Here is a 13,334-nt window from a genome sequence, read left to right on the forward strand (position 1 = left end):
ACCTGTGTTTAGTAACCCTTTTCTCTGCACAATGAGTTTGCTTCTTTTTGTTCTCCAACAGTTCCATCTCCTTAAGGATCTGCTGAGGCTCCTTCAGAGGCCAGAGTGTCTCTAAGGGGCACATTTAAACAAACACTACACTGTTATTATCAAAGAAAACAGCACACACACACAACGTAAGTTAAAGCTGTGGATATATAGGCTGTATGAGTACACTGTGGAAAAGCCATAAAATGGGAAAAACATACATTTCAGGTGATACTAGTTTTAATTCTTACTGGTGGTGTCTACTGGTCTATTTACAAGAGTAATACGATGATGCTACTAATGATAATACTAGTACTACTAATGATAATAATAAAATAAAAGTGTGATGGGTGCTTGTGATGTTTTATATGGGCAACATAACGTTTTTGTTATCTGTGTGAAAATGTACATTACATGGTATTATTACAAGTATTATAATGCGTGTAATATGTTTGTTGGGATAGTATGTTTCCCTTCTATCAGAGGAGAAAACCTACTTTGTATTTTTGTATTTTTCTGTTTAAAAAACAGACACATTTTCCTGCAACTGGAAGAAAATCATACCAAGGGCATTTTCGTCATTATCTTTAAGAACTACAACTACCACAATGCAGTATGGATTAACCGGAAATTATTTTCGGAAACGGAAACACCCAGTAAACGGAAGAAGAATGTATACAATAGAATCAAGGTGCATCCACAACAACGATAGAATATCCTGTGAGCACGTCAGGCCTTCAAAATTAAAGCAGAGAGTTCCACGCAACCTTTGAATTATCACAAAGGTTGCGTGGAACGCAATTTCGCAATTCTTCACATGCGACCGAATTTTCGCAATTCGCTCGCATGTTAGCAGACTGTAACATTTTAAGGACTGTCGCGTCATAAACAATTGAAAGTATCCTATGTGACCTTTTATCTTAAATTTACTTCTTAAAGGTGTCTTCTTCCTTAACGAGTTACTGTAAACTGTACAGGTGCTTTACTTTTACATTTACACTTTTTTAGTAAACATTTAAAACCTAAGTGTGGCACAAAAAAAAAACAGATTTCAGCAACAACAAATTTTACATCAGACTAATAATTTCATTGCACTTAAATCAATTATTCTTTTACACATCGCCAAACTAATTACTAAATAATCATGGAACATTAGATGTAAATAAACTGTAGAATGTGTGGTGTCTGGTGATGAATTTATCGTCGCGGATTTTACTCTGAAGGATTTACACCGGAAGTTGTGATGTTGCTGCAGCTGCTGGATCTCGGGCGAATGAAAAAATCAATTAAGTTATGAAAAATACCATTAATTGCCTTTCTTTGTCGCCGCGGCTCATGAAGAAATGGCGGATCTTCAGACGTTGTGTATCTGAGGCAGAGCACTTCGCGCCCGATGGCGTGTTTACCGACGATAAAAAGCACCTCAGTGGACAGCAATATTTACGTTTTTTAGGTAAGTTAGCATGATAGCTAGTGAAGTTGACATTAGCTCCTCGGCAAATTTAGTTGTAGGTTAACATGTGTGGAAACGACTGATGTTTCATGAACGTGACACTTGTGTCAGTTATTACTTCGTTTTGTGAGCAGTCTCTCGTCAGGATGTGAGCCACTGTTGTGCCGTAAATTATGCTGACATGTTGTACAGTGGTAACAGTAGCTAGCTGTTTGCTATGTGAATACATGTCTCAGTTAAAAAAGGCGAGTTGACTCGCCCGAGTGCTTCCAGAGCTTATCTGTTAGCCATTTTGTTAAAGTAGCTGCGTGATTCCCTCCTTTTCATTGAATTTCCGTTTTGTTTACAATCGAAATACTAACAGCTCACACTGTACAGTCAAATAACATGTGTCTTTTAATGTTAGCTACCTTGAGAGTGAGTGGTTCTTATCGGTAAAGCTGAAAATGCTGCCATGTTGCAGTGTGTTAATTACTCTTTGTCATATCCTCCAATGAGTTGAATCAGAACACAATAGATTTACTGAAAATTATATGTGAGATATTGATTCATAGTATTTATAGTCTGCAGGTTATCTTTAGGCACAGAGTTGAACTAAAGTGAAGCTGTTAAAAAAATCAATATGTTGTCGGAAAATGGTAATGTAGCTGTGTAATAGCATGTTATTTACTGTTTGTGAGTAGCATGAAATGATTAAATGACACACTATTCATGTTCACTGCAGTCTTGTCACTCTTCCCCAACAGCAAAAAAATAAAAATAAAATAGAGAGAGAGCCTTAATAAAAAGCTAAACTCTGTCAAGGCTGCTCGGTTTTCCATAATGGTTTTAATAAAATATGTATACTTAACTGTTTGATTTCACAGATATATTCTTCTTGATGAAGGTAATAACTGGAATTTGTGATAGATATTCAAATCTGAAAATTAATTTCCGGGATAAATGACTCTAATTACAAACTCCAGATTCTTCAGTGTGAATGAAATTCCTGGTCTTATTCTTCTGTGATTGGTTTTTGGATTATTGGTGAAACAGTTTCATACTTTGAAAATCGGCTTCAGGGAAACGGTGAGGAAAATATTGTCTGATATTGGACATTTTGCAGATATCTGATATGCCGATATATCGGGAGTGCTTGGGCGGATAACTGATACCGAGATATGTACGTTTTTCCATGCTTCCAACTGCAAAGGTCATTTAGTCTTTTCTGTAGTGAAATTAACATAATATTTTGCCTACTCAGCTGATGGAGATACAGATTTTCTTCATTCAGTCGATAAAACCTTAAAAAGAAATTGTCTAGGAGGTAGCAGCCCATTTATCTTACTGTTGTAGTCATTAGTCATATCGGCAGATCTTGGCGGGTTTGCCGATATCCCATAATACATATCAAAGCCTATATCTGCTGATAATGACATCATGCTGATAATATCGTGTATCACTACAAAAAACTATAAATACAAACTTTAACATCTATAATGCAACAAACTATTGTTCATCAAATGTCTCTGCCCTGTGTTGCTTGTCAAGATGTATGTCTTCTGTTTTCAATTTCCAGAAGTACTTGCAGATAAATTCCAAACACATGAGAATGAGCTGATGGTTGTGGAAGTCTGCAAGAAGACATCACAAATAAAAGAGTGGCTGACCGGAAGATGCCAAGAAAAAAACAACTGAATCCACAGCCAGTCAAGTGTAAGTGTTCTTTTTTTTCTTTTTTTAACTTTTAAGTTTCGAGGGAAGCTGTGCTACGTCGCCAAAACCATTACTCATGTAACAATGAGCAGTTGCTTTGATTTTTGGCCTGATGGTTGACCACATGTTTCCTGTTCACATAATAACACCAGACATTGTTTTGCTTTCATATGGATCATACAGATCCACTGTTTTGAAATAGCAACCGACCAGATTTTTGCTGTGATGTCTTTTCTGGGATAGATACTGAAATTTATGTATTTCCATTTTCTTGGCTCAGCATTTATTAGCAAGATTGTAATTTTTGGACCCTAAATGTTTCTAATTAAATAATTTAAGGTGTGGCCCTGTAGGAATAAACATCCTGTATTGCATATTACTGTCATTCTGTCACACACTATAACGACCAAGAAATGGCAGTATGAAGCAATGACCAGGAGATGGCAGTATGAGGCTGCTTTTTAAGGCTCTGCCAAAAAGTGCTGCCTAGAATGTCCTTGACTTTGCCTGAAAGTACTTTTTGACAGCTGTGATAGTTGTTTGGATTCCATCAAGCTTGAGAGCCCAAGTTTTTTTTTCTGGGATCATTAACTGCAGCTGCAGTAAAGACAGTTCAATCTATCATCTGTTAGCTGTTTATTTTTCTGCTAATGAAATGCTCTTTTAGACAGGCAAAAAAACACCATTTTGCAGTGCTCTACCATGGTTTAAGGCAGCAAACTTATTACCATAAATCTCCTTCAGTTAAAATGCATGTTTGTCTTTATTTGTGATCATTTGTGTAAGACTAAGAAAGGATTATTTTCTTTTTAAAAGTTGTCTCTGTTTTGCTCAGAAGTTATTATATTAATTAAATACAAACTTTTTCAACAAATCAGTGTTATGGTCAATAAAATATCAACAATATTCCCACAAAATCACAGACACGTGTGGTTTTTGAAGTAACAGAAGTAACTAAGAAACTCAGGAAGCTTCAATATTCAGTATTTTTTTTCCTGAAATAATGCTTTCAGGATTTTTTTGCCCACTGCAGTAAATTTAAATGCAATTAACAATCTTTCTGTAGTGTAAGTGAAATTATATTATTGATGGATTGCTGTTAATGGGCTTCTTTCTATCACTGCAGTGGATTCTGAAGATGTTGTAGCCACTGATGTCCCAGGAAACCTCTCATTAGACACTGATTTCCTTCTTGGACAAGACCTTGAGTTTGGTGATCCAGATCGTGACCACAAGATTTTAGGCCTGGAAAAATTTTCAGGTGTGTAATCAGTTTATTTTTATTTTTTTTTAATAATCCAGTGTTTCAAGCTCGAGTGTGTGTGTGTGTGTGTGTGTGTTGGGGGTTGTTGATGATGGTCAGTGGTGGTCAGTGGTGAACTGTGTAATCGTGGTTCTTGTGACTGCTTCATAATAAAAGCCCCCAGTGTGTTTCACTGCTTGCACACTTGTATCATGAAGCAGAAGATATTAGGTTGGGTTTAGCATTAACTCACTGCTGTGCAGCTCTGCTACAGTGTGGAAAGGAAAACAGTACAGCCAATATTGTTGTGCTAAAACTGTGTTTCCTGAGAATCCCTCCTGTGTATTGTAGACAGTCTGAACCTGTGTTTTCCAATGTTGCAATTATCCCTTATCTGCTTATCTTTGTTTAAGCATTATTCCACCCACTTAAAATGGTAATACATTTGTTTGGATCTTTAAAAGGTAGTCAAGGGCACTTTTAAAAGAATGTCTGTTGATTAGAAAAGTGTGAGGATCACATAGGGTTCATTTCAGTTAAGTCCCACAGTGGCTCGACCAGTAAAGGAAATGTAGAGGTGGGGTCACTTGTGAGGTGGCTATCCTACATAAAGGACTTTACTGTTGGGTTGCCAGTGATGAAGTGAAGCCCCTCTGTGCAGCGGTAAGAGAAATGGCACCGGCAGCTCGTATTTCCCAGCATGACTCTTTGTCAGAGAGAGTGATCTGAAAAATGGAAAAGTAGAGAAAGGAGCAGAGACACCATTATTATATAAGGGTCATAAAAACAAGACCATTACCATCAAGGACACCATTATAAGAGAGCATTTATTTATCATCATCATCATCACCATCACCATCACCATCATCATCATCGTCTGCTGCCTCTGCCCCACACTGCCATTATCATTTCCCCCTCATCATCATCATCATCATCATCATCATCATCATCATCATCATCTACCCTCATCATTATCATCATCATCAGCAGCAGCCTCACCATTATAGTCATCATCATTATCATTAGGCTCAGTAATCATCCACCGGGGGTTTCCACGGGGCAGCATAAAAGGGCAGTCTCCACTCTCGCCTTCCTCACATCCTGCCTCAACATCTGTGGAGGAAGGTGGATTTCTTGTGGTTCTTGTCGCTCTTTCAGACGCACCCGTCCTGCCTTCACGCAGCTCCTCTCTCTACCTCCCGTGAAATGTGTCTTTGCTTTTTTGTTCTTCTTTAGCTGTAAAAAAAAAAATGTCAGCTGACATAATAACAGTTAGAACGCAGGTGACCTCGCTGGTGGAACTGTGAGTACCATAACGTTACCGTCTCTGAAAATTCACTTTTACTTCTTAAGGAGAGATTGGGTTATACATTTAATTGTTAAGTAAGCCTTTGTTTTTAGGTTTGAAGTGTTTGGGGGAGTGCTCTTCACTCCATTGATGTGTGATTGTAACAAGTAACGAAGTGCACACTGTGCACACATTGTTCGTTTTCATTTTAAATGTCTGTCTCATTGCGGCAAACATGTTACAGTTGTTCACCGTTTCATCCTTCACACAATCACAGCCTCCAGACTTGTCTGGAACTTAATTCAGTTGTTTTGGTGCTCAATTAAGTTTATCAAGTTATACATGTGTAAAAGACAAAGTTGCAAATACAAACCTAGTTTTGACATTTTGCAGATTTAGAGAGTAATAGAACATAGTATGCTCATGTTTGTTATTCTATGTACTGCATTGCTGAGATCAGATAGTGTGTAAGTACCTGTAAAAAAAACCATTTCCTTCCTCTTTGTCTTGCTTGCACAGAGGTAGCTGCTGAGATTGGTTTCTCTGTTTATCCTCTGGGTGATGAGGAGAGTCCTGCCTACAGCCAGCTCAGCATGGAAAGTGAAACAGACAACTCTCGCAGCACGACAGACAACGGCAGGGATGATGAGGGCAGAGCAGCCCACTCAGAGCCCACTTTCCCTCCATACCTGTCCTGCAGGGGCTGTGGTCAACTGCGCGATGAACCTCTAGGACCTGGCATTGACCTCGTTGGTCCATATTGCCTTAGGTGCTGCAAAGCCTCCAGAGAAGCCAAAAGTACAGACTTCTGTTTACCTTTTGGAGGCATCAGCGGGATTCGCTCAGGTTCCCATTCGCAGCTCGACGATGAAGGGATGGGAAACGGCATGGGCGAGCGAGCACTGACAGCTGAGGAGAAATTGTCCAAACTACACTCGTGCCACCTCTGTGGCTTCTCCTCGCGCTACGCCAACCACGTCAAGCGCCACATGAAGACGCACAACGGGGAGAAGCCCTATAACTGCCCCCTGTGCACTTACGCCTCAGCCCAGCTGGTGAACCTGCAGAGACACCTGCGCATTCACACGGGGGAAAAACCTTACAAATGTGACAGCTGCACTTTTGCGTGCAGTTCCCTCGGTAACCTTAAGAGGCACCAGCGCATGCACGTGCCCTCTGCAGGGATGGGACATGACCTCCTGCCGAGACCTGCCAGCAGCCACATAAGTCTGAAGAGGCAAGTGAGTGGGTCGAGGTCCAGTGGAGAAGAGTCTGGTGCTTCAACCAGAGGTAAGTTTGATTTTTATAAATGATTCACCCAAGCCTTAAAACTGCAGTGTAACTTTGAACGTTTTTGTTGTTGGTTGTGAATATTCTGCCTCTGTTTGGTCTTTGTCACAGAGACGATGCAACTTAATTAGTATGCTGCCAGCAATACTATCAGACCTAACTGAGGGAGTGTTTGTGTATACAGCAGTAACGCAGGGGTGGGCTGGGACAAGAGACGTTTATCCAATTAAAATGCTGAATGAGCAGCAGAATTCATTCTTAAACTTTACCTGGGCACTCCTTTGCATTTTCAGTCGTATTTCAACCTAAGGTTTTCTCACTTTACGAGCCCAATCTTTCTGCTGTCTTGACACAAAAAACAAATCACTTCCTGTGTGCAGCACTGGAGTGTCGCTAGGTGATACAAGATCTAAACACGGCTATACTGAGAAACAGAGAGATAGGATTCATTCAATAATTTTAATGTTTTTATTAAAAAAACCACGACATATTTAATGACTGAATATAATAATAATAATATATTCCATCCTATTGTGAAGTTTCACAGGTTACAAGGCCGACGTCAAACCTGAATCTGGGAGCCCAGAACAATGACTACCTGTCCGCCTTTGATAGCTTAAAGGGAGCATCACCACCCCCCATACCAGCCTCTAATCCTGCTCCTGGCCACCAGCCTCCACCTGTTCTGCAGTCTACAGGCAGAGAGGGCAACAGGACAACAAGGGAGGGCATAGCAGATGGTGCCACCCTCCCCCCTTCACTTTTCCCTTTCACCTGCCGGTTGTGCGGCATCGTCCTGGAGGACGAGGACGGCTCTTCAGCCCAAATATGTGCCAAGTGTACCCTTGAAATGCTGACTAAAGATGCCTCATCCTCTCCCAATAGCCCCGGTGAGCGCAGTGACAAGGTGTACACCTGCGCCGCCTGCCCCTTCCTCACACACTACCCCAACCACTTGGCGCGCCACATGAAAACGCACAGCGGCGAGAAGCCGTACAAGTGCCCACAGTGCGACTACGCCTCAGCGCACTTCGACAACCTCAAGCGCCACCACAGGGTGCACACGGGCGAGAAACCATACAAGTGCCATTTGTGCGATTACGCCTGCGGGAACCTGGCCAACCTGAAGCGCCACCAGCGGGTGCACTCAGGCGCCAAGCCTTTCCAGTGTGCCGTGTGCAGCTACAGCTGCAACCAGAGCATGAACCTGAAGCGTCACATGCTCCGGCACACCGGAGAGAAACCGTACAAGTGTCGGGAGTGTGGATACACGACCGGCCACTGGGACAATTACAAGAGACACCAGAAGAAACACGGCCTGGCCACGGATGGCTGGGTCAAGGTGCCTATGACTGGAAATGATAAAGATGATGAAGTACGGAAAAGGTTGGGAGTTGGAGTCCAGGCTCACAGAAAAGAAGCAGGAGTTGATATGCAGTATATGCCGGGAGGGAGGTCAGACTATACACCTGTGCTACAAACTTGAGATTACATAAAAGAAAACTCAGTGGAACTAAGCTACCAGCAACTCATTTTTTTTTTTTTTATTATTATTATTAATTTTCACAGAGCCTTTATATTGTTTCAGTGTGCGTATGTGTGTGTGTTTTAAAGTGTTTTGTCAGATGTCTTCAGAGGCTGCTAATTGTTTATTTGTAGAATCTCGCACAATTAGGAAAAAGAATCGTTGTGAATAATTTGATGCCTTTTGGATTACGTAAGGTGGACGAGTCTGTTCGTAGTTTGTCTTTTCACTCTGTTGCTCTGTTTGTGTTGAGACTAATGGACCGTCTCTCCTGTTGAAGTGTCCTCACTGTCTCTTCCTGTTGTTTTTCAGTCCGGGACGCGACAAAACAACACAAACCAAATTCTTCTGAACTCATTCACACAGAACTGGTGCACATTAAACGCCCTGATCTGCTGAGCTGCACTGTGTAGTTTTCTTTATTTAATATGAGATTATTTCTACTTCCATCAAAGTCTTAAACATCTTCATAACCATAGGAAATAACGTGAATGTAACTACTATAACCTGGTAACTTTTACTTGTCAAATTTAAACATGTGCCGACACACAGACTACACAGTGCAGCTCTGAATGAAGACCGGTGTTTATAAGCGGTCAGTATTGTGCTTTCATCGCATTGAGGCACAACTCTGACTATGGCATGAATTTACTTATGTATGTACTACTAGCAAAGTGATGTTTACTAGTACTGGAATTGTTTTACACTTGTTAAACTCTAATGAACTTGTCTTGAACTGTATCATCCTCTTTTGCCGAGCCCCGCAGGATAGAAGTGATGTGGTAAACAGATGTTGGCAAAAAGTGAAAATGTAATAAAAAAGTAGTTTCTGGTTATTTTAACATTAAAATTGCATGCACAAGCATTTTAGTTTTTTTGGCTTAGGTTGTATGGTTAAAGGGAAAAAGCACAGTCATACACACAGCTACAATTTGGCAGGTTTCTGTTTCTGTTTGAGCGCCAAATAAAGTCAGAATTGATTTTACATGAGCATGTAGTTTAAATGATTTCCCCCCACAGACCTTTAACATATCAGTTATCGTTAGGTAAGAAAAGTGTTTTTCAAGAGAGACTGTAGAATCATCTTCCTCTGGATGACTGTTTACTACCGACTGTGAAATTAGCCCACTGTTTGTTTGTTTGTTTTTTAACCTGGGGATAAAAGATCATTTTAATAACTATTAGCAAGCATGTGAGTGTGTCCTAGTTGTTTATTTTTATAAAGTGGCTGTAATACACTGCTAGAAGTGCATACTTTGATATATAGAGGTAGAATTTAATTTTTAATGTGTGGTGTGTCATTTGCTTAATGTGGGAAAAACAAAGAGGAAAGCAATTTTAAATTTACTCTATTTGTGAATGACTATTATATGCAAGCGAGATATATTTCAGGTTGCCAATTTGCCATGACAAGAGCATTGAACCCACTGATTCGTATCTATATCCCCCCCCCCCGCCTATGTGTCCATTTTTGTCCTTATGCAGTGTCTCATAAATGCCTTAAGTGAGGATTTTGAAATAAACACATGGGAATCATTTCATTGAATGTCGGACACCAGGCTACTTCTCGTTCTTCTGCACGTGTTGTTGGACGTTTTTCCACACACTGTCTCGCACCAAATCTAATTTAAGCATTTGCACATTAACGTGGATCGCGTTACTGTGATGTGAAATGGATCATCCACAGCAATAACACCCGCAGTTAATTACCCTCCAACATTCTATTAATAAACAGATGGTCTTCAGCATTATTGTTTTGTTGGGCCAGTAACACACACACATTCTGCTCATTGTAATTACTCATGTGTTTGTTTCAGCTGCACTTTAGCGAATACAAAATATCTCTTTATATATGTTAATGTATGCGTTTAATGGACATTTGTACCTTAAAATGATGGACCCTGGTGTCGTAGCCCATCCACTTCTGTGTTATCAGATGTGAGTTGAGAGACGATCTTCCTACATTGGTTGTAAAAGGTGGTTATTTCAGTCATTTCAAAACAGTCTGGTCATTCTCCTCCGACCGCTACAAAACATTTTCACCCCGATAACTGCCGTTTACAGGAAATGTTCCCTTTTTCTTGACCATTTTCTGTTCATTCTAGAGATAAAAGCGGTGTCTGACATATTCAACCCAGCCATGTCACGTTCAGAGTCACTTAAATCAATAAGGTTTTCCCCATTTTGCTTTTCTTGACTGTCCACTTTATTGGCTGATGAGATGGTTGCGTTAAGGAGCAGTTTTTATTAGCAAGTCACCAAATTCATCCACAGCCATGTGTTAAACCAGGTTTTCTCAGTCCTGGTCCTGGGGACCAACTTGTTTCCTTGCTCCAACACACCTGATTCAGCTGACCTGGAAATTGCCCAATATTAACTAACTAAGCTGATAGGACGCATATGTAGGGCCCTTTGATTTCCGCAGTGGGAAAAACATCCAACGGAATCACAGAATTTAACAGTAGAAATTGAACCAGCCGTGAAATGCGGAATCGTGCTGGATTTGACGTGATTTTTCTGAAAGTTTGGTTTTGTCTAAGCAGACAGCTGAGACAAACAAGCCATTTAAAAAGTCTGGAAATTCCAAAGCAACTCCTAATTCTTCCACTGCCCTGCGTGCTCCAACACACCTGATTCAAATGAACGGCTCGTTACCAGGCTTCTGCAGAACTCGTTGACGAGCTGATCATTTGAATCAGGTGTGTTGGTGCGGGAGAAACATCTGAAAAACAAATGCAGGGCAGTGGGTACAGCATTGAGGAACCCTGTGTGAAACCACAGCCCTAAAACTGAAGCAGAAACAGAAACAGAATTAAACCACCATTAGAATTAGTTACACATGCTTCTCCCTCTCTGTAATATGTCAAAATGATGGCTACTCTACACTCATTCTTGACAGACTGCATGGCATTAGACCAGAGCTGCTGCCACGGCTGTAAATAAACACGGCAGTAATGAAGAAATGACTCAACTGCACCATTAATTGACGACTGACTGAGAACCACAAGGTCGTCTCATTTCAGGATTTATTTTTGCATCAGGACAAACGGATGGGACAGTCGTCGCTGAACCTTAACACTAGAATCAAATGAAGAGCAGTGAAATTAATCAAGTCAATGCAGTCTTAATGGAATCTGACATTTAGTTAAACAGCGATGCGGATGTTAATGCACTTGACGTGTAATTTGGCACCTACACATTTAACACCCAGGACCTTGGGGCTTCCACGTACTTGGTACTGACGGGAAGAGAGAAGAAAAACATGGCTGGTGTCCTCAGTCATCCCTCTATTTTAAAAAAAAAATAAAAATTACAAATGAAGAATTGACAGAACAGTGACAGAACAAGACATTTACATTGAGAACATTTTTGTTTACAGTTGTGGCTACCAGTAAAGCTGTTGACAGGTTGGCACTGATTTACATTTAGAGGCTTCAAAAACAATGAGATGCAAGATTTTTTTTGTTAAGCTTTCAAATGAAGCTTAACAGCGAGAATGGAATGACATGACCTTTAAAACAGCGGATATGATCATTTTGTTGCGTGGCCCATCATTCACGACACACCAGGAAACGGCATTAGCCGTTTCATCCAAGCACCTTTTTTTTATTTATTTTTTTTATTTAAGCTAAATCGTCAGAGATGATTGGCACAATGTTTCGTACTGGAGCCCCGGAAATGCTCCGCCATCGCTCGCTCCACAAGAACAAGACAAAGAAATATCAGATGCAAAACTTGTAAACACTTTCCATTTGAACTAAAACATTGATGTAAACAATGATAATAAATGTTAGTCCATTTAAACTTGTTTTTGTTCTACACAGCTTAGATTACACTTGATCTATTTTGATTACAACAAGCTATGAGGATAGAGATATTAGTAGTAAATGTTCAGAATACTTATTTGCATGTACATAATATAAAAAGTGACACTGTCATAATTTTTTGTTTATTTTGTGCAAAATGCTTTAGTAAACTATAATTTTGGCATTTATGAGAAACCTTAAAATATTTCTTAAAAACAAAAAAATCACAGATGGATTTTTACACAGAGCCCCCCTCGGGAAAATAAAACTCTCCACAAAATGTTCTCACGCTTCCACTCCAAACATTCATCTCCACCTGTAATACTGTGCAAAAATGATGGGTTCAGCAAGAAGTGCAAGCAGCTCGGGCCAAATCAATCATCTCTTAAGTTCTGCAAGATTCTAGGTAACGACTGACACCGGCGACGACGACAGCGCTTATTTAAAACTCTAAAAAAAAAAACAATCTCATGTTGAATGACGAGATGATGCGCGACGCAGAGAAATTAAACAGTTAAGGCATCAGACTAAACTTCTGAAGGCAGCATGAGTGACTGCGAACACCGCTGGTTTTCTGGTTCAGACATCTACAGACTTGGCACATAACAGAGAGAAAGCATGGCACACACTGACGGTATATAAAAATATGACATTTTGGTATTTAGCCAAGCTGTATTAGTAAGTAAGCACTGAAAAAGTCTACAGTTCTGAGATCAACGTCAACACAGCCTCTCGACTCTTTCCACGTCCAGTTGTGTTGTTCGTTTGTTTTGTTTTTTATCACGAGTACCAGGTCTAACTCTCTCTGGTTGAAGAGGAACATGCAGCCACTGGGGAGGGAGGGGAGAGAATCAGGGATCAACATCGAGCAGGATTTCTTCACGTTATTTATATAGATTTAGCATGGTACATTTCAACTCCGCAAATACTGTCAATGACACAGTGAACCACGTGAGTAAAACAGACGTAGAACTTCCTCAGACCTCCGAGTACCTGTAGCTTTACGC

General features: G+C 40.3%; 1 protein-coding gene and 1 long non-coding RNA gene across 2 annotated transcripts; one reads left to right on the forward strand and one right to left on the reverse strand.

Annotated features, from left to right (window-relative positions):
• The first annotated feature begins 1,288 nt into the window (after window positions 1–1,288).
• Window positions 1,289–10,074, forward strand: znf513a (zinc finger protein 513a). The gene is given in 6 exon segments (XM_044049363.1): window positions 1,289–1,480; window positions 3,039–3,175; window positions 4,302–4,436; window positions 6,226–6,996; window positions 7,536–8,442; window positions 8,444–10,074. Coding segments are annotated over 5 exon segments (1,902 nt in total). The 5' UTR covers window positions 1,289–1,480; window positions 3,039–3,135; the 3' UTR covers window positions 8,493–10,074.
• LOC122784208 lies at window positions 4,523–11,181 on the reverse strand. The gene is made up of 3 exons (XR_006362151.1): window positions 10,407–11,181; window positions 5,418–5,654; window positions 4,523–5,143 (listed from the first exon to the last, which is right to left on the reverse strand). It is a non-coding gene; the product is annotated as an uncharacterized LOC122784208 (long non-coding RNA).
• Between the last annotated feature and the right edge of the window lie 2,153 nt (window positions 11,182–13,334).

This window comes from Solea senegalensis, linkage group LG17, assembly GCF_019176455.1.
Source record: "Solea senegalensis isolate Sse05_10M linkage group LG17, IFAPA_SoseM_1, whole genome shotgun sequence".
Lineage (NCBI taxonomy): Eukaryota > Metazoa > Chordata > Actinopteri > Pleuronectiformes > Soleidae > Solea > Solea senegalensis.